General features: G+C 42.2%; 1 protein-coding gene across 1 annotated transcript; it reads left to right on the forward strand.

Annotated features, from left to right (window-relative positions):
• The first annotated feature begins 1,590 nt into the window (after nt 1-1,590).
• Nucleotides 1,591-10,843, forward strand: ids (iduronate 2-sulfatase). Its single transcript, XM_079228974.1, has 13 exons — nt 1,591-1,665; nt 2,165-2,301; nt 2,390-2,567; nt 2,741-2,829; nt 4,221-4,421; nt 7,013-7,183; nt 7,288-7,414; nt 7,890-8,051; nt 8,420-8,526; nt 9,464-9,583; nt 9,927-10,037; nt 10,232-10,351; nt 10,444-10,843. Exons 1-13 carry the CDS (start codon nt 1,596-1,598, stop codon nt 10,522-10,524), a joined length of 1,674 nt encoding a protein of 557 aa, XP_079085100.1. The 5' UTR covers nt 1,591-1,595; the 3' UTR covers nt 10,525-10,843.
• The last annotated feature ends 11,161 nt before the right edge of the window (nt 10,844-22,004 follow it).

Below are 22,004 nucleotides of genomic sequence, written 5' to 3' on the forward strand. Positions count from 1 at the left end.
ATATATATATATATATATATATATATATATATATGCACCACAGGTGGGCTGTATAGAGAGGAGTACAGTAGTTCTAAAGAGAGCAGTTTTAACATCTTAAGTGGTTTATACCATTTTGATCAATGGATTTCCATGACTTCAAACCAAATTTGCATGACTAAACATTTTGTGAAATCTCGGTGTAAACATGAAAAAGTGATTAAATGTAGTATTTAAACTAACAATGATAATACAAAGCATACAGTAAACCTTAAATAACACAAATGAATGAGACAATTGTTTGATTAAAAGAATACACATTTATATAGATGCCTGTATGCCTGCTTATATTTTGAGCGTCTTTCTTTTAAAAGCATATTAATTATTTCAAACTCAGCGTAAATGAACGTCATGAACACATGCATATAACACATTTACACTACTTTTCCAAAACTTTGGGGATTTTATTTTTTTCAAGGACTTTTCCAGGCCAAATAACCATTTTAAAACTCCATGACTTTTCCAGGTTTTCCATGACCGCAAGAACCCTGATACAAGTAGTTTCAAACGACTCTTTACGTTATTTATACGTCTTTTTTTACTTATGTGCTAAAAAGCACATAAGTACTTAAGTAGCTAAATATATAACTTTGAACTCTCAATCCAACCCGAAGTGGTTCATAACTAATAAAATAATGTCGTCATGACATGAGTTTTCATTTTGATTACAAGGAAGTTTAAAAGTTCATCTTCTTCCACAATAATTTTGCCATCAATAGCCGTGTCGATCTCTGGTTTAATCTGAGATCTACTCAGAGCAGCCGCTTTCCCATCATGGATGATGGAGTTCAACAGCAGCAGAAACAAAAGCTGACATTAAACAAAATGAACAACTCCTTAAAGCATGAAATCTACGACTGCATTCGTTTTCTTTTGGCTCTTCTCTTGGCTCTTCTTTCACGGATTTGTCTCCTGAGTCGGCAGGCTCCTCTTCAGCTTCTTCATAAAGAAGACCAACCTTGAGCGCAAGCCGGATTAGAGCCATTTAATACTATTATTATGACAATAATATGATATATATATATTCTTTTGATGTTGAACAATAACACTAATAATACTTTTTGGGCAATTCTTTATTAATTAATACCCGACAACGACAACCTTCCACAACCCTTTTCCCGCCACTGGCTGCAGGTGTGCGCGTGCGTATGTGAAAAAAGACCGGCCGACGTAATGACGTGATGACGTCATCAAGTCAGCTGATGTTCCATTTCAGAAAGACCGTACTGCGTCCTCCAAACTCCACAGTATCAAGTCCGTACTTGGCGTACTTGGTATTGAGAAACGGCGAAAAAATACACACACAAGACTGGCGTTAAAGATGATTGACACATCATTTAACTAATATGATTAGCTTTAAGGGGCGGGGCGACAGCTGAGTGAACCAATTAAAACATTTCACTGAGGGGCGGCGCGATAATCAGGAAGTTATTTTAAAGACGACGGCACGCGCATTTGTTTGGCTAACAGACCGTGAGCAAGAGGGGAGAAGCTGCAGAGGAGATGCGAGATTAACTAAAGTAAACTTTATCTGAAGTGTTGTGTCGTTAGTCAAAATGTACACATGTCTCCGACTGTGTCTCCTCCTCCTGGGTCTTGTTGTCGCGAGGAGAAATCACGTTAAAGGTAACGTTGTCTTCTTTATTTTGTCTTGTGGATTTATTGTGTTGTCGGCTCCTCTGAACAGTACATCTCAGTAACTAGCCCACATTAGCGGCTAATAAGTAGTTATTATGTTTACTTAGTGGCTGTAGCCGCAGTAAGATGACTTAATTAATTCAATTTACTCACTGAATGGTGCTTTTGTTTGTAAGGTTTACTTGTTGCGCTTATCGAGTTTGAAACTTGCAAGTGTGTGTGTTCCACTTTTATCTCTTTATGTATCAGGAGCACTTTAACTCATCAGCTACTCAGTGTGACGTCAGCTGGCTGCTTGGGGCTGTTTAACACCTAGTCAGAGTTTAGGGACCAGTCTATAACCTGCTGTTAAGCTTTCCTTCAGCAGTGTGGGAACTTTGCTGAATTGGTCAATTTTGTGTGTGTGTGTGTGTGTGTGTGTGTGTGTGTGTGTGTGTGTGTGTGTGTGTGTGTGTGTGTGTGTGTGCGCGCGTGCGCACGTTTTCAGAGAGGAGAAATGTCCTTTTCATCATGGCAGATGACCTGCGGACATCATTGGGCTGCTACGGGGACTCTGTGGCAAAATCCCCAAACATCGACCAGCTGGCATCCAGAAGCCAGGTCTTTCTCAATGCATATGCACAGGTCAGCTGGTGTTGTATGTGGTGTGTGTTTTAAATAATAATAATAACCTCATTGGGAAACGTTAAAGGTGTATTTTCCTCTCTCTCAGCAAGCCGTGTGCGCGCCCAGCCGGACGTCCATGCTGACCAGCCGCAGACCGGACACCACCAGGGTCTACGACTTCAACTCCTACTGGAGAACCCACTCTGGGAACTACACGACGCTGCCGCAGTACTTTAAATCCAAAGGGTACTTCACCACGTCTGTGGGCAAGATTTTTCACCCGGGTGAGATTCATTACAATCATTTTTAATAGAAATTCAAGCGTCTGCTGACAACTATCGCAAGAGGAACCCACTCTGCATGGCTGCCGTTAACTTAGAAAAAAAGTCTAACTTTTTGTTGTGTCTCGAATTGTATAGACGTAACAGTAGTTGTGCTTTGTATTTTCCTTCTTTAGGTATTCCCTCCAACCACTCTGATGACTTCCCCTACAGCTGGTCCACGCCTGCCTACCACCCAGCCTCCTTTAGATACGAGAAGGAAAAGGTGTGTAATGGGAAAGGAAAAGTATCTCTTGCACACATACGGGAGAATCACATTTTAATGTTTTTTTTTTAATGGTCACACTTTGGTCACGCACCACCGTTAAGGCATCAGCCATTATGTCCCTCTGGAGAACATAAAGATGCTGAACCTCGCTGACGTGCTTTGGGCGTTGTGCACGTTGCACCTTGCTCCTCTATTCAAGTTCCACATGATCTCAATGTTTCTCCTGTTTTCCACAGACCTTTTTAAGAAGCAAAGAAGTTCACTTTTAAATGTGTTTCTTCATAAAATCTTAATGATTAATAATGGCAAATCTTAATTCCTCCTGAATTGTAAATAAATATAATGAAATACACATTTTTTGGAACACGGTAACACATTGCTTAACAAAAAAGCCGTAACACAACATAACCTGCATATCTTTGGACTGTGGGAGGAAGCCGCTACACTCTGAGTATCTGAGTAAACCCCCGTAGGCACAGAGAGAACATGCTAGCTCTGTCGTCAGAGATAAATCTGGCAATTAGCAAACAAGCGGTGTTTGAATTGTTGTAATTATAAGTGTCATCAGCGCCTGACTCTCAGTGAGTATCTGACTTATCACGCCCTGAAATGTTATTTCATGTGTCTTACTAATTTAATACAACTGTGTCCATTACTAACAATTTACTTTCAATTGTGTGTTTAAGTTAAGTCATATGTTGTTGTACCAATGTTTGAGAATATTACATTACCTGTACACATACTGGCTGTGAAGAGCAGACAGTGTTGCATTGGCCCCTTAGAAAGGAGCGCTGTCTCTTTAAGAGAGGAGCGAAGTAGACGAGCAGTATGCTTGTTATTAAACTGGGATTTGTTAAATAAAAGTTGCAAAACTGAAGAAGGACGTGTTTGTGGACAGTTTGTGTCAAGAGTCAACGCATGTCAGTGGCTGCTGAAGGGATGCAGCTCTGCGGATGGTTTGTCATTTACCCCAATAGCAGCCTAGTAGGTTGAGCGGTCACGTCTTCAGCGTGTCCCCGGCGGTGCTCTTTGCAAGCGAGTCTTGCAAGTTGAAAGATTCAGATCAAACTGTTTTTACTGGGCGAAATTTCTTGATCAGTTTGCAATAAATGAGTGCAGATCCAGAAGGTAACTCTATAATGTCAACCGGCATCCAGAGAGATGAGTGGAGAGAAAGTATCCACTTCAAGCAGCGTTGTTTCCACGCGTACTGTCGGTGTACGAACCACAATCATTTAAAATGTATCTGAACGTAGTCACCAAATCCTCCTGCAGCGTTCAGGTGTGAATGGAAACAGCTGGGTGACCGGCCAGCAGACCCTGAAGAAAGAAACTCTGCATAAACGACACTTAACAATAACGACCTTCCCCTCCCTCCCTCCCCCCAGGTGTGTAAAGGAGAGGATGGTAAGCTCCACGCCAACTTGCTGTGTGCGGTGAACGTGGCGGAGCAGCCCGGGGGAATCCTCCCCGACATGGAGAGCACGGACGAGGCAGTGAGGATCCTGAAGAGCCGGGTCAACGACGACACTCTTTTCTTCTTGGCTGTGGGCTTCCACAAACCACACATTCCCTTCAGGATACCTCAGGTACTGTGTGTGTGTGTGTGTGTGCGTGTGCGTGTGCGTGTGCGTGTTAATTTGCACAAACGGAATGCATCGGATCAAATCCCTTCCGCAGGTGCTTGATGTCCACACCTGTAAAACCCTCTGTACATCGCTTGATATGTGACACACTGTAATGGTTAGAAACCAGTTAAATCAACAGTTATACTGTGAAATATATTATATAGGAAATATGATGTGATTTCAAGCAGTTTGTGCGACATTAATGTTACTTTGGGTCCTCGAATAGACCAGTTATTGCACCTGTTGATGTGGAACATTAATTTTGAGGAAGAAAACCTTGCTGTGTTTTCTAAAAGGCTTGAGGAAGTTCATCTGTTCACGCCGTTTTAGAACCAGCTGTGGAAATGCTTGATTTCTTTGTGAGCCCGTTGTATGTGAGCCACAGTTTTGAGCCAAAGCATTCCGCGGTGTCTTTTACAAGCAAAAATGCATTTCCACGGCTCGTTGCAGTGCAACTCAAAAGAGCAACGTGACGCAAATCGTTCCCCCGGCACCTCGGCCGCGCATTAAAGGTCCTCCAGTCGCTGGCTCGCTACTCTTTGGTCATCCTAAAAGAAACGTATAACCGCTCCATGGCGCTGACTGTGAACCGATGAAGCTCTCGTTGATTACTGCTCACGAGCTGTTGACCGGCAGCGGGGGGGTCCTGCTGCTCACTGTCAGTTTTATTGTTTTTCCATTTGTGCAAACATGCAGAAGATTGAAAGTGTGTTTCTCTTCTGTCCGACATAAAGTGAATTGTGATAATAATAATAATACTAAAGTGCAAAACAGTTAAAACTTTTAAAAAAGAACAACATATAAACAACATAAATTAGGAAGCTATAAAAGACTAAGTCTTAGTGGGAGCTGCACGACATGGTGCTGTGAAGAGCCATCGGGAACTTGACTGATTATATCTTATATATATTATAGCGTTGCAGAAAGGACAACAATCTGGTATTGCTTTAATTAAATAGTATAAAACCACTCTAACATCTTCACAAGGGTTTCCTGAAATACTTTTTCTAATCAAATTGTGTTTAGCTACAACAATATACAAGTGAATAATAAACCTTGTGACTGTCTGCTGGACAAATTATGTAATTGACTGTGTCATTTGGGCTAAAACTTTGTATTTATCTGCTAGCTCAATGTCAAACCCACAGACTGAAGGTCGAATATCCTTCAGGTGGAATTCCTGTAAGGCTCATTCATGAAGACGGCATTCACTCGCTGACAGTGCTTTGTGCGACTCAATCAGCTTGTGGAGTGGAAACATTTCAGTCGTCTGCTGCAAGAGAGTGATGCTCGACCGCGAGGTGGTCAAAGACTTCTTGTCCACAACAACATCTTGCACAACTGTGAATTTATTTTTTATGTTTTGGAGACCAAGGACTTTGTATAAAGAAGAGTGAGTGAATGAATGATGGCGTTAACGTAGCGGAGAGGAGCGCCTTAATTGAGCCCCGGCGATGCAGGGAACAAACATCCAATACCCTCAGAGTCCATAGATAACTGTAGCATTAGGTCTTTCATGGTAAGAAATAGTTCACTCGCACAAGCCCCTTAAGAAGGTATCTGTTGGTACTCGTGCATCTTGCAGGATGTTTGTTTTATGGCGCTAGTTTTGATGTGTTTGTTAAAAAGCGGAGACTAGAATGCAGAACAGGAAGCCCTGAAAGCTGGAGCTGAGGCTGCATACAGTGTGAAGAGACTTTAATGAGGACTGAGCGAGATATATGGGAGGCTCCAGTTGGCATGAAGGACGGGAGTATGATGAAGTGGAAGGTGAACGGGAGCGGAAGCGAGACGAAGAAGTTTCCTTACAGACGGCAAGTTGAGGGATGAAAAGAGGGAAAAGGTCAAGGCGGCTCCGTCTGTCGGCATGTGATGTATGCTGTATGGGATTAACCCCGTGTTGTCTGCACACGCACACCTCAGACAGATTACAAACTGATCTGTCTTCATATGAATTAATATTATCACTACAAGAGCACAAACGGCTGTGGATTTGTTATGTTTTAGAAAAAGAAAAGTCATCGTATCCTGAAATAAGTTACAAAAGGACCCAAAGCACTTTAAGACATGTGCAACTGGCCTGTATACTACAGACTGTGTACTTCTACTTCATAGGAAAACATTGTAGTACCACACTTACAGTCGTCGCCTTGCAGATTACAAATTTTACTCACAAAATGTTCTTATTAAAATACGATGAATTATTAATTATTTAACCATCCAGCATTATAACTTGAAAGCTCCACCCTGAGCGGACGTTCAGTATGTTTTAGTACATTGTGCTGATGATGCCGCTTTCACTCTTCACTTGAAATAATTGTACGTACTCCTGCTTCAGAGGAAAACATGATGCTAGTAACATTTTTTCCGACAGAAATGTTACTGGTTACATTGCAGATAGTTAAAATATGATGCCTTGTTATTAATTCAACTATCCAGTGTCCTAGGATGGAAAGTTCAGCAATACTCATCCAGTGTGAAGTAGATCAGATGAGTTGTCTCCACATACGTGTTGCATTGTGTTTCACTGAACATGATACTATGTGTTCCAGGAGTACCTGAGTCTATATCCCATTGAACAAATGACTCTGGCCCCGGACCCCGACGTCCCTTCACTGCTTCCAGCTGTGGCCTACAACCCCTGGTCGGACGTGAGGAGGAGAGACGATGTCCAAAAGCTCAACATTAGCTTCCCCTATGGGCCGATTCCCAAAGACTTCCAGGTACCAACGGGCTGAAAACATTTCTATTCTCATTTATCACTCTCCCGCATTGCTACTACTTTCCCGTGTCACACACCAACTGTGTTCCCCTTCATGTCTTGCAGCTGCGCATCCGTCAGCACTACTACGCTGCCGTGTCTTACATGGACGCCCAAGTCGGGCGGCTGCTCGGCGCTCTTGATGAGCTGCGGCTGGCCAACAGCACCATGGTGGTGTTCGCCTCCGATCATGGTGAGTGGACGCCGATGGAGCGCTCTGAAAATACTTAACTCTTGTCCGATGTCAGGCTGTCGGTGTTTAAAAAGATTAATACAAATATTGCAGACATGTGGCAGTTGAGCTCGCCTGTTGCCACCAGAGGGCAGTGTTGTAACAGCGTATTGTTCCACTACCTCCTCCCACAAATCTAGCTGAATCCTAAAATCCCAGCTTTATTTTAAACTTTGTGACTTGGAAACTCAATTTCTTTTAATGTCTCGTTCAGTGGAGGACACCGGAGTGAATCCTTTCCATGACTGGTTTGATTTATACCCAGTAAAGCTCAATCAAATACCATTTTCAAATACTAGATGACTGGGAGTCTGTGTCTAAAACGTCAATTTTATGCTGCAGATTCAGTTTCCGTTTTGGTTTATCTCTCTCCCGTCTGCCTCAGCCTCTGTGAACTAACCTCTTTCCTAATCGGTCTGTGTCCCTCTTGTTGCAGGATGGTCATTAGGAGAACATGGCGAATGGGCAAAATATTCCAATTTTGACGTTTCGACGCGTGTCCCTCTCATCTTCTACGTTCCTGGGGTCACCGCCACCCGGCGAGAGTCTACCTTTCCCTTTGTGAACGTCCTCCTCCAGCCGCAGCGCGTCTTTAAGAGTAAGACCCGACACTGACGACTCACTGTTGATTAACGAAACATGGACGATTCTCTTTCTTTTGTATTAGCATTTGCATTTTTAAAAAGTCACAAAAAGGAACTTGCGTCTAATTTAATATTTTTGGTCCTAATTCCTCGTATAAAACATGTATGATTCTGCCAACTTGACTTAAAGGAAGTCTTTGAGCTCCCGGAAGTATTTAGACGGGGAATCACTTTGATATTTTGCCTCGGTGCAAATGGTGCAACGATGATGCAATTTAAGAGCAGGGCGTCAAGTGATATTTTGGGGAGATCTTGGCTAATTCACTCTCAGTGGGTATGTAAGAGTTTCTCTAATTGGCTGGTTTCTCTTCGTCTCTTCCAGATAACTACGTTGTGAGAAACGTGGCGGAGCTGGTGGATGTTTTTCCAACAGTCTCCTGCCTGGCTGGCCTCAAAAAACCCAGATCTTGTCCTGACTTCTCGTTCCAGGTAGCAATGGATGGAAATGAAAGCGTTTAATGAATCTAGTAGCTTTCACTCACTAAAGCGTTGCACTGAAACGCTTTAGTTATGTCTACAACTTCATCATTGTCTCAACCGCGGTAGGAAAAAAATGCAACGGATTCAACTTTGCCATTGGCAACAACAGTGGGAAGGAAATGTTGGTCATCACTCCCCTTTGGTCCAGACTGGTGGATCAACCTCCGACCTTTATGTCAGTCGAGTTGGAAATATCGGGAATTTCTGACCTACGACATATTCCACTCAATGAAACTTATTACATTTAGGTCATCAATGTGTTGCTGGCAGTTAAACTAAATTCTAAATCTCATCCAATACAAACATGAATAAGATAAATTCTGCTCCTTTAAAAAAAAAAAGACAGTTAAGGCATTTATTTGCTTGTTAATCAGAATCGGCTTTAATGGCCATGTAAGTTTGCACATACATGGAATTTGACTCCGGTTTAACAAACTGCTCCAAACATGTGCCATACCATGAGGTGTGACTAAGTTCAGAAGTGAAGGAAACGGCCTTGGAAGAGCGTGAATCTGCTAAACATCGTGAGCTAAAGCGCTGCCTCAGAGCATCGACGGCAACATGGCTGCAGACGCTCAGTCTTGTATTTATTTACAAAAGCAGGATTCAAAATGTCCTTCTGACTTTGACGGAGCTCGTTGGACGTCTGTAACCCTTCTGGTCTTTTAGTTGAAACCAGGTTTCCGTGCCGCGTCGAGCACGCACTTCACATTTCCCACAAATTGCAACACGAGAACCGAACCGCAAACCTTCAGCTTTCATTTGGACCTCGCGTCAACATCGCCAAACAAAGTTAATGGGAGTAAACACTCCGTAAACAACCCCGACGTAACGCACTCTGACATCTCTTTCCTCCTTTCCCTTCGCTCGGCCCTCTGGCTTTCAGGTGGAGTTGTGTACAGAAGGAAGAAATCTGGTCTCCACCCACCGGCACCGGCACAAAGAGCGAAGGAATCCAGAAGTCATTTCTTTCAGCCAGTACCCTCGACCTGCTGACTCGCCACAGGTACCAGCCGAGTGTTTAGAAGAGCAAATGAGAAAGCAAAAAGCTTTCATGAGCCGTCTAAAGGTTAAATCTTTATTTTTCTATCGTTCAGAAAGCCGGCCTAATCTTTTAATTAACACGTCACACTGTTACTTTTAATGAAATGGATTTAGTGGACGCGTGTAAAATGTTCCCGTTAGTGAAGGTCGTGGAAGCTGAAGTCTCTCTGACCTTGCTCACCGGCTCACCGGCTCACCGGCCGCCTCAAAGGACCGGTGGGCAGCTCTGCGTCTGGAAAGGTTTTCTACGTTTGATGCTTTTATGATTCAATGTTCTTCTCTTTTTTATTGTGTTTTTTTTTCAGGTGAACTCTGACCTCCCCGACCTTAAAGACATAACGGTCATGGGTTACTCTCTGCGCTGCTGGGACTATAGATACACTCTCTGGCTGGGGTTCAACCCCAAAACATTTCAGGTTGGTGTGTCACAAATCTCTTACACTCCTGTGTGTGTGTGTGTGTGTGTGTGTGTGTGTGTGTGTGTGTGTGTGTGTGTGTGTGTGTGTGTGTGTGGGATCTGTCCATCTTTGTCTGGCGCAATATGTTGGAGACATTTTCCATGACGGCAGCAGACTATATCTGCGTATCATCCACCTGCGTCTCATTCCAGGTGAACGTGTCAGACATCCACGCTGGGGAGTTGTACATGTTGGCAGACGACCCCGGTGAGGACCGCAACGTCTACGAGGCCTTCGGTGTGATGCCCGGAAAGATGGCGAGCCTGCCTTGGGTAAGTTTAATCACTTTTTTTAATTTAGAAATGCTCTCTGCTTCATTTCTTCTTTCATCCACTGACTTGTTTTCTGACTGTTTTCTGTCCAGACTGAGAGCGTGCAGATGAGAATGAGGCAGCAGCTCCTCTACCTCTCAGCAGGGAGGAAAACAAGTAGAGGGCAGGCGTGATGACGGGAATAAAACCGCAACAGATGGACGGATGGAGACGAGTACAAAGGGACGGATGAAAAAGTACCTAGAACGGGAGGATGCCTTGAATATTTCTTCTAATATGATGCATGCTTGATTTTAGTACTACGTGGAAGCACTATCAATCTTTCAGGCTCAGTTCTTCAGGCTCGTGTTCCTTGTGGAGAACTCATTGGCAGGCAGATCTGGGTTCAGCACGCGATAAAGTGAATACATTGTTTCTGCGTACGGTCTTTATGCCAAAGTTATTGGCAGCTGGATCATTTTGGGGTAGAAAATCAAATGGCATATTTCAATGATTCCGTTAAAAAAAAAATGATAATACTGAGCAGCTGACCCAAGAAACCTTTTATATATATATATATATATATATATATATATATATATATATATATATATAATTTTTTTTATTTTTTTTTTTTTCAGACAACTTAACCCAGAAGCATGAGCTTTGCGCTGCAGTGTTAAACAATATGACATTTCTATTTGCACTCGGTGTCGCTTGCAGCCGGTCGCCTGCTGCCTGGGTAAACAGTCGGTTCGGATCAATTTGCCGACCCGGAATGAAGGAGTGAGTAAAAGCCTCCCTTAATAATTGGATGCAAATGAATCAGACTGGCGCGCCGTCGTATCGCTGTTCCGATGCATGCGCTGTGGCAATTTGAGAAGAAAGCAATTTCGGCTCGAATTTCAGGTCCAACAATGGATTGCAGGGACTCGGTCTGTCAACTTTTATTATAGGCTACACTGGCTTCATGTTAATGGGATGCAGATGATTCATGTAATCAGCATGGATCACATGTCAGACGCAGCCTTATTGAATTAGCTCACTTTTCTTCTTCTTTAAAAGGTCTTTCCCCCGGCTGACCTCGCTGCATTAGCATTGGGGTTTGGCTGCGTCCTTTAGCGGAGGATGTGAGCGGTGGTTAGAATCCGTCCAGACGAACTAACGACGAAGAGCTGAGCTCATCCTCCAGAGCAGAGTCTGACCTCCAGCTTTGAGGGGAAAATAATAATTCAAAGCTGTAGCTTAGCAAGGACAATGCTGTTAATATATTTATGTCTGATTCAATAACTTTGTTTAATAAAATAAACTATTTTTGCAGTGAAAGTTGAGTGTCCGTATCTGTTTGTCCTGCAGAGAGGAAGCCCGCTCTGCAGCTCGTCCACACACACACACACACACACACACACACACACACACACACACACACACACCGCCCCACTGTGCTGCTTGTTGCGCTCCCCAGGAGACGTGTAACGCTGCAGAGCGGTGATGGAGCTCCTCGGGGACTCTCCTGTCTACGCTAAGGTTTTCTCTCCTTCCTCCCTCTGTCGGCTTTTTAGTTTATTTTCTTTTGCCCAGAATGCTTCGCTAACCCGAGCTGAGCGTTTCCTAATTTGTGTATGACTCCACTGAGTCAATCCGTCCGGGCAACACGGTTAAAAGCTCTGTAATTGCATTTTGAAATGTAGTATGAATTCAGTCTCATGCCTTTTGAGTTTTTTTTTTTTTTTTACCGTTTTCAATTTCTGGGCAATCATGCACAGCATGTGTGGAACTCTGCTTGAAGTGAAGTCTGTATGCTACAAATGAAAAGCCCAAACTTTCCCAACGACCAGGAAACACTTCACAAGTCTCCCCTGTCCATCTCCACCTCTCCTGGTCCTTTCTTCTTCTCTTCATTGCATCCCCGTCTCCCTCTCAACATTCCTATTTACCTCATGGTTGTGGTTGTTCCTCTTCTTTAGGATTTGTTTAGTGGATTGTTTGAGAAATATTTTTAAAACATGATTATTTGAATGTCAAAACTATATATTTTGTCCACTTGGGGGGCAATGGAAACAAACTGTCAACACCACACTGACTCATCACTTTGAAAGGTAACCTGAGGAGCGATATGTTTATGCGTTCTGTGTGTTTCCTGCATCAGGACAATACTGCTCCGTTTCTCTTCTACAGATATTCGGTTCAGTCAGAGCAAAGAAGTAAGCATGGATGTAAACGATGCACGCTTTGAAATGTATATTAAATAAATCTCCAAATGTTTTGTTAGTACGATGGAAATGCATTCCTTAGGTTTCTTGGCCCTCAAGGATGCAAGGACTCTAACTCCTCCTCCAGCTCATGGGTCATTCCTTCCACTAGTCGTGTGTCTGGTCACCTGATGGATGGAAGTCTAAGTTCTGCTCTCCTTTTTAGCTCAGTTTGGACTCCATTGACTCTTCAGCTGCTGAGTTTCTTTAGCGTGTTTATTTTATTGAGCATACTAAAACAAATCCATAAATGTAACGGAGATGAATATCAGAGCAGAAAGCCCACTGGGCTTATTTAAAGCCTCCACCAATGTATTACAATTTGAAAATATAGAACATAAAATAAATATGCATAAGCTATGACGACATATTAAGATATGATCTAGTGTGTGTGTGTGTGTGTGTGTGTGTGTGTGTGTGTGTGTGTGTGTGCTTAACGCTCAACTCTTCCTTTAGAAGGCTCCCATAAAGCCGCCAGCAGACGTCCTCTCTGCGTGGTCCTGCCGGTCTGAGTGATCGCCGCTCTGCTCCTCCTGTGGTCACGTCGGCCATATTTCAGCCTCAGTGGTTTTATCAGATCAATATTTATCATCACAAGCGGTGATCTCTGACCACTATCAAATTGATCTAATGGCAATTACATTAGCGTTTACCTGCTGTTCCTCTGCTGCTGCCCTCTCTTCTTCTCACTCCATCTTACCTCCTCATCCACTCCGTCTCTGTCTCGCTCTCATCGTCTGTCATTATGTTTCATATGCTGGTAATCGCATTACCGCTATGGGCTCATATTCTGGCAGGTCACGCTGCCTTTCTGTTAACGTTGCCGACATACACAATTACTTTAGAGAGAGGGAGAGTGTGTTTTAAAAACGCTTAGCTCAGCTGCATCAGGACTAGGGTTCGTCTCAAGGGTGTGTGTGTGTGTGTGTGTGTGTGTTCACTGTGTGCATGACTCCAGGAATAGTAAACAAACTGTAGTCTACACAGAATGGGGACATGAGAAAGACCCTCTGCCTCCCAAGGACTTGAAGTGGTTTCTGAGTATTTCTCAGAGGAGCTGCTTTCCACAAGAAATTCTCAACAGCCAAATTAATTTTTGTGGATTCCGCCGTCTCCTCTCTTTTGAAGCCGCTAAGCTGCTTTCAGTTGTTTTATCTGTTCACTTTTGCATCGTACTAGAGGCGTGTTGTAGGGAAAGGCTAGCGGGTTGCCGCTGGTGGTCCAGCTCGCTGTCCGGTGCTGAGCAGGTTCATCAGGGCCCGGTTTGAATTACCCTCCTTATTAGTAGACGGAGTTTGGTGACCTCACTTAATTCCCAGCATAGCACAGATGTAATCAGCCTTGATGATTGAAATACCTGTGTAGGTGTGCACAGAAACTTAAATCCAACTTAATGTGGGAAGTCTGACCTTTGACCCCTGACGGTAGAAAACATTGTACATCCAGTCGGCCTGTTTATGACATCACCTTTCATGAGGAGGATGTCGTGTCTCTGCAGTTTCTTCAATCATCTGTTCTGCGTCTCCAGAGCGCGTAGAGCGCAAAGGAAGCGGCCAATTAGAAGTGGGCCTGGATGCGATCCGTTGGCTGCCAACGTGAAGCCGGTTTAATCGGGAGTCATTCGATTAGAGCTGACGAGCACATTCCCTCGTTAGCGCCTCGGGGGCTGTGAACCCGCGGAGCAGGAGAGGAAGCTCCTTTTTATTTTTTGTTGAACACGGCCTCTTTCTGTGTGGAGGTCGCCTGCTCCCCCCCCGGCCTGTGTGGGCTTTCCCACAGTCTACACACATGCCAGTTTGCTTCATTGGCGGTTCTGAATTGCCCCTCAGCCCTGTGACACCCTGTGACACCCTGGAGGGATGAAACGGGGGTGCTCCCCGTCTCATCCCTGCTGGGTATGGGCTCTGGTCCCCCTCTAAAGGATAAGCGGGTTTAGTTAATGGATGATGGACTTTTAAACGTGTGGCAAAGAAAGAAGGGCACTCTATTAAAATTGCCACTCTGCACAGTGCGACCGAGGGAATTAATTTTCTGATTAGGTTTCTTTTAATGAAGCTGAATGGCTGTAATCAAGGCCCTGGTGAGGGAAACCTGCGGTTTTAATAAAGGGGGTGGGGAAATGCATCTTCACTGAAATGTCAGTGACAATTATTGAAATAGCAGGCTTGGAGAATTAGATTAAAAACATCTGAATAATAATTTTTTTTATTGTATTGCCTTGGTCTGTGATTATGGTATTGCATGTTTTGTTTTAGATCACGGGTCTCAAACTGTCACGAGCTCCCACACATGTTAAGAATTAAAGTAACATTTATTGTTTTTTCCATTTTGAATGTGAATCTCCTTTTTTTTCTCAGTCACTCCATTTGCTTGCATTTGATAGATGAGTGGTAGTTTATGTAGCCAGGTTGACAGAAGAAAGAGAGACATATCCAGAATCAGCCTCTTACTACTGGTCAAAAATATATATTTCAATTTAGATGTAAGTGGTGTGATCTCTAAGAGGGTCTTAATCTAAGTGACAATTTATATGGTTTATATTTTGTATCTTATTATTTTATATTCATAGTTTTCTTTTTGTCACTTTAGTTATCTAAATATTTAGTTTTTTTGGTAGATGCTTAAAATGTTTGTTCTCCTGTGCCTCCCTTACCTGCAGTTGGCCCCATTCGATACGGGCCTTGGGTCATAATATCAGTGTCTCTGATGTCCAGAACTTTGGAATACTTGTTATTTACTTTTTTAAATGAAATAAATAACACATGTTGCTGTCCCTGTCCTTTTAGAAGACACTAGAACCACAAGGAGGCTCATCAGAGCAGCTCTGGCTTCTCCAACACGAGATTTAAGCTGAGAAAGCTGCAAAAATGTTCTCTCGATATAAGATATTTATCCATAATTTTAGCCTTTTTCATTGACAGCAGATGGTACAGAATGGAACCTGGTTGAAAGCACCTCGAGGTGCATGCTTTATTTGCTTTGTTTATTATTTCGTTATTTTGTTTCCTCTGTTACCAAATGAATGGACCGACAGACAGCGAAGGTAACCACATGTAAGTCACTTTGTCATCATTACAAGGCACATTGAGATAACATCAGGTTATCAACGTATGACCCAAAAGACCTCCATCCTCTCTGTCCTCCATGACACCTGATGCTAGTCGGTGTAGCAAGTGGTTCACCAGGGTACGTTATCGGAGCCCAGGACACTTTACATGTTGTGTAAATGTCTGTTTTCTGTCCAGACCGCTGAATGGAGAACAGGGGAAAAACATTTGATCACTTGCTAATCAAATCTACGAGCAGCAGCAGCAGCAGCAGCAGCAGCAGCAGCAGCAGCAGCAGCAGCAGCAGCAGCAGCAGCAGCAGCAGCAGCAGCAGCAGGGCTGCAGGGCTCTCAAGTGTCACGCATTGAGCGTGACTGTCACGCATTTCGGTCTTAAGTCACGACCTCCCGCCACAGATCGTATTTCTCACGCTGAAAAAAAAACTCTAGGATATTTAATGTGCCGCAGCGCGCAAACATGACCTGGTCGCGCTGCCCTCACCATGAAGGAATCAAGCACGTCTCCCCCGAATCCCCTGGAGTTTTGCCGTGAGGTGCCACTCATCAGGAGGAGGAGGAGGATATGTCACTCTTACCTGTCTTAAAAACTTGAGAGCCCTGTAGTAGTAGTAGGAGTAGTAGTAGCAGTAGTAGTAGCAGTAGTAGCAGTAGTAGTAGTAGCAGCAGCAGCAGTAGTAGTAGTAGGAGTAGTAGTAGCAGTGGTAGCAGTAGCAGCAGTAGTAGTAGGAGTAGTAGTAGCAGCAGTAGTAGTAGTAGTAGCAGCAGTAGTAGCAGCAGCAGCAGCAGCAGCAGTAGTAATAGCAGTAGCAGTAGTAGTAGTAGTAGCAGTAGTAGTAATAGTAATAGTAGTAGCAGCAGCAGTAGTAGTTGCAGCAGCAGCAGCAGTAGTAGTAGTAGCAGTAGTAGCACTACTACTACTACTGCTACTTTAGCAGTAGTAGTAGTAGCAGTAGCAGCAGTAGCAGTAACAGTAGCTAGTAGCAGTAGCAGCAGTAGTAGTAGTAGTAGTAGTAGCAGCAGTAGCAGTAGTAGTAGCAGCAGTAGTAGTAGTAGTAGCAGCAGTAGTAGCAGCAGCAGCAGCAGCAGTAGTAATAGCAGTAGCAGTAGTAGTAGTAGTAGTAGTAGTAGCAGTAGTAGTAATAGTAATAGTAGTAGCAGTAGTAGTAATAGTAATAGTAGTAGCAGCAGCAGTAGTAGTTGCAGCAGCAGCAGCAGTAGTAGTAGTAGCAGTAGTAGCAGCAGTAGTAGCACTACTACTACTACTGCTACTTTAGTAGTAGTAGCAGTAGCAGCAGTAGCAGTAACAGTAGCTAGTAGCAGTAGCAGCAGTAGTAGCAGTAGCAGTAGCAGCAGTAGTAGTAGTAGCAGTAACAGTAGCTAGTAGTAGTAGCAGTAGCAGCAGTAGTAGTAAACTGTTGAAGTTATAGTTGTTGTCATAATTGTAGTAGTATAAGCAGTAGATGTTATAGTAAGTTTAGTAATAGTTGTGGTTGTAGTCAAATATCATAGTATAGTCATGAAAATAATCATATGAAAGAAGTTGTAATATAATGTCAATTCTAAAATCTATCCATAATAGGCCTTAAAAATGGATCACGAATCATTATCGGCCGGCATTCATTCTAATTAGTTTGTGCTCAGTTTGTGAATCCAAAAACTCATTAGCCTGCTCTGTGATTGGCTGAGAGCTTCAATGTGTCTGAATGCTGCAGGACGCACATTGATAATCTATTAAAAAGTCTTCAGGCCCAAAGGATGTGTCGTACATGGTATAAATAAGCCAATCTGATAAATCATAGAATATGCATGCCATGCTTTTTCCTGAGCCGAGAAACGGGCAGACACACAGCAGTCATAATGTTTGATGAAAATAATTCCCTCCGAGCATAATATGAATTGTATTAAAAAAATATGCTAAAATTAAATTTCCACATATCCGTCTTGAAATTAATATTTTTTCTTATGATTGTGTAGCTGCTCTGGAAGTCAGCGCGAGCCTCCCTGCGTCGCACTGCGGCAATATTAAGAGCAAACTGTTTATTGACCGCTGTGAAAATGTTCTTTTTGAAAGGCTAAACGCCAACAAATAGGTAATATATTATATTTACATACAAAACATTTGTTATATAAAAACGGGTGTATTTGGGAAATCTTTTTTCAATACATACTGACTTTTTGACCTTACAATGCTCCAGAGTTATTGGAAACACAACCATCACTGGAGTAATTCTACAAATAGTGTGCCAAAGTATAGCATGGCATATAAATATGCTATACATACATAGATATACTATAATATCGTATGGCATAGGCAGATGGCATACTATACTCTGATATCGGTATGATAGTTGTATTACTTTTTAGGGATGCTACACTCATATTTTAATGGATTACTAAACCATTTTATTTAGTATTTTTTATTTATATCTTTTCCAAGACAAAAATGCAAACCGTTCTCAGACATGTTTATTAGTCCTTGAAACAATAATCAAAGTACAACACCTCGGTTTCTTTCCTGTTGTTTCCATTGGCCCAGCAGCCTGCGCTGGCCTCTGTTGAGCCTCCTGAGGTTCTCTAGCAGCTCCAACAGCTTTTTCTGAAGGACGGAGATGCATAAAAAGCACATTACAGACACATAATCATTTAAATATATAAAACATGTTGCAACTTCCAGCTGTGTACAGACAATAGAGTTTTTCAGACCCTCCTCCTCCTCCTCCTCCTCTTCCTCTTCCTCCTCCTCCTCCATTTGGCTGCTTCTGCCCAAACAGCACATGTCTTTTCCCTGAGAACCAACAAAGAAGACGCATAAGCTCCTTAAATGGGCTGTCAGCTCCTGGTAATCTGAAGTTCTGTAAATCAGAGATAATGATCTTCTCAGGAAGTGTGAACCACACTGAATGACGTCTCAATGTTCATGTTACAGAACAAATCCTATGATTTCATGAATTTCCAGCAAGTTCATAACAAAACTAAAGGCCACTGGACTTAAAATATGTTGTACGCTTACAAATTAAATCAGGAGACAATCAAATGAAGAAACAGATCATTTTAAACAGATGACGTTTGATGACGCTCAGAGGCTACAGGGCATCTGTAATGGAGGGCAAGAGGAAGATCAATCCCTCAAAGAGGAAAGAAACACTTTGAAGTGAATATTTCCCTTAAAGGGACACTTCCTTACTGAGCACAGATGAAAAATCAAACAAAGATGGTGACTCTGCTCACAGATGAAGCATAACAGAAATGTATGGCTAAGATATTAGAATAAATGGTTTATATTAATATTGATAAAAATAATAATATTACATTTTATTTTATTATTTTGTTTAGCACTTTAAAAGGTATATTTATACATTCCTGTGACATCACACTGGTGGACGTAGTCTAAAAGCCCAGTTCTTCTGGAATGAAGCGATAATGTGATTAATGTTTAAACCATTCATGCAGAACATCAACGGACCGAGGGATTTAAAACCAACAAGGACTCCAAGTATGGAGTCAATTTAGCCAGAGATAAGAAATACAGGTTTATTTCTTCAATTTATATTTGTCTTTCTATGTTTCTTATACTTCTTTTCTTATAAACTGTAAGAATTTACATAAGATAGAGAGTGGAACTGAGACTATGGAATTGAGAACAATTGAAAAGTTTATAAAAGTGATAAAAGTGGAATGTCTAGTTTTAAACATAGTAAGAGGAGATACATTTGGACACATTGAACTCCATATGGTTCAATGGAGTTCTCACATAAACATGGCTTCTTTTTTAACTCAATTTGTATATTTGGCTTTACTGCACCACCTTTATGGATTTTGCATAACGCTTAATCAATGTTATGGCCTGAATTGTGCTAGCATACCATCATATATTATTACCTTTAGTAATATATGAGAGATATAACAAAGTCTGCCTGAAATTACGACAATATGACAACTTTGTATTGAGGCCTCGAGGCTCTAGTTTTATACCAAAATACATATTTTGATATTCATATTGCTTTGAGGTGGAGGTCAGATTCCAGGACACTATATCTGTATCCACTCACACCCTCCGCTTTCTCACCTAGTGGCGTGAGTCAACATATCGATCAATTTCATCAGGGTGTGCTGCATTTTTCCATATGAATTATTTTCCAAATCAAAATTCCGCCCATGCACTGCATGGTTACACCGAGCAATTAGACCTATAAATCTAGGTTGGCTGTTCACCAAGGACACGCACACTCAGCTAACATTAAGGGTCTGCAAATAGGCTTTCCACGCCCTTCCCCATTTAGGGAAATACTTAATTAGACGGGATTTATGTCACCCAGAAAATGCTCTTTAATTTGGACTTCAACACGAGACTCCTTGTCTTTCCTCATTTCGCTCACACGCTCTGAAGTCCAGCAGCTCTTTCCCAGCGTCTCTTACTTTCTCAAGACACACAGCCTCGTTCCCTCTTGAATTCTAATGTGCGGCTTTATTCAATGAATTAATCATGCATGGTGGAGTGGGCTAATAGTTGCTATGATGTAGAAATAAGAGTCCATTAGTGGTAATAAGAAGACTAGCTTGGCTCCTACAATGTAATGCATCAAGGCCACTCAAAGGCAAGGGTCGTATTTATAAAAGAACTCTGAGATTTTATTCATTAACAAAACACAATCTTATTGTAAGCGCGCTTATTATGATGTGCAAATTCACTTTGGCAAAATGTGTTCTGCTTTGTCTTGTTGCCCTAACTTAATATGAAAGTTCACAATGCAACATGAAGGCGAGGTGATGTGTTTTCTGGTGGTGAATATGAAAACACGACAAGCTCCAAAAGTTCAGATATATATAAAAGCCATGCAGCCTGTAAAATATTGTGTTTTAAAGACACAAATGAGACCATGACAGGAGCACAACCACTGGTTCAAACAGATTTTAATCCATATTTTTAGAGACATTAAATATTTAAAAACAATGGAACTGCATCACAACTTCTGATCATCACATAGAACAACTTCTTTATAAAAAAGAAAGAAAAAAGAACCATATAAAAGGCCAAAAGATAGCACTGATAGAAACCGAAAAATAGCTGAAGTTGTGCAACACATTTAAAAATACAATGCAATCCACGTTGGACAGATGTGTTCTTCGGTGTCATTTTGTAGAAATTTTTTCAGCGTCGCGTTGCGCCTGTGATGCGCCTCAGAGCCGCAGGCCGAGGCGCCGGGTCGCTGCCTGGCTGAAAATACGCTGATTTAACCGTGTTGATGTTGGGATGCCCAACACTGGCCATGTAGCATTTTTACATCAATAAATGCCGCATGAATTTTGATTCCGTTGGATCCTTACAATAAGTAGAGCAGCTCATCACCAAGAACACTGTCTCCTGGTGGACTTTACAGATAGAGGTTAATGATTAAGGCCGTCTTTGTTTGTGAACGTCGGCCCGAACAACCACTGATGGTGGAGAAGTGCGTCGTTTTGAAACAGCTACATTTTGCACATTTAGAGAGCGGTCTGGACACTTTCCCACTGCAGGGATCGTGATGAATGAAAAACACTGAAGTGCTCAGAGTCAACGGCTTTTTTTTTTTTTTTTACTTCCTGTTTTATGGGTTGTTTTCATCTGGGCCATTTTGAATCCCTGCATCATTTAACACTGTTGTGTCCCGGGAGGGAAACCATAATATCTATTAAAAATAAGTGCGCATGGGACAGTGAAACCGCCAAAGCAACCTTGGCAGAGGTTACCATGGTTTCAAAGGGAATATTACTGGTTGACGGGTTAAAATGACACCGCTTCAAAGTTTTCCTGTTCACTGTAAAATTGAAAACAAGCTCTTTGACGAACTCACGTTTTTGAATAGACAATCTGTAGGTTTACTACTTCATTACCTTATTATGATTGCTTTATATCAACTACAAAACAAAGTGCCTATTAAATAAATTGTGCTTAATTTAAAGCTGGAGCCAAGAAGCTGGTTGGCTTTGCTTCACATGAAGAGAGGAAGCCGGGGAACGAGCTCGCCTGGTTCTGTCCAAACATCCAGCTCAACAATTCATTTAGGAAGCTTCTGGAGTTACTTATTAGTAGTTTTGTTGACTGTATGGATTACATAAACAAGACACACAGTGTTTATTTGTAAGCTTTAAGGTGCTATGCAGCTTCTTTTTCTTTTACTTAAACGAGAGTCTAGCTGTTTTCCCATTTTCAGTCTTTATGCTAAGCTAGGCTAATCGTCTCCCGTTTCTTTGTTGGTACAGAACACATGAGAGCTGTATCGATTGTCTCGTCTTACTCTCTCAAAATTATTTCTGTAAATGTATTGAACAGTAAATTGGTTGCAGAACTTATTGTCTTCCATTACAGCTGAAAATA

The sequence above is a fragment of the Taurulus bubalis genome, assembly GCF_910589615.1.
Source record: "Taurulus bubalis genome assembly, chromosome: 13".
NCBI classification, from domain to species: domain Eukaryota; kingdom Metazoa; phylum Chordata; class Actinopteri; order Perciformes; family Cottidae; genus Taurulus; species Taurulus bubalis.

Excerpts from the sequence above, each read along its gene's own strand:
- ids (XM_079228974.1), top strand. The coding sequence starts at position 1,596 with ATGTACACATGTCTCCGACTGTGTCTCCTCCTCCTGGGTCTTGTTGTC. Across the intron at positions 4,422-7,012 it reads TTCCCTTCAGGATACCTCAG|GAGTACCTGAGTCTATATCC; the intron begins GTACTGTGTGTG and ends TATGTGTTCCAG. Across the intron at positions 7,184-7,287 it reads CGATTCCCAAAGACTTCCAG|CTGCGCATCCGTCAGCACTA; the intron begins GTACCAACGGGC and ends CATGTCTTGCAG.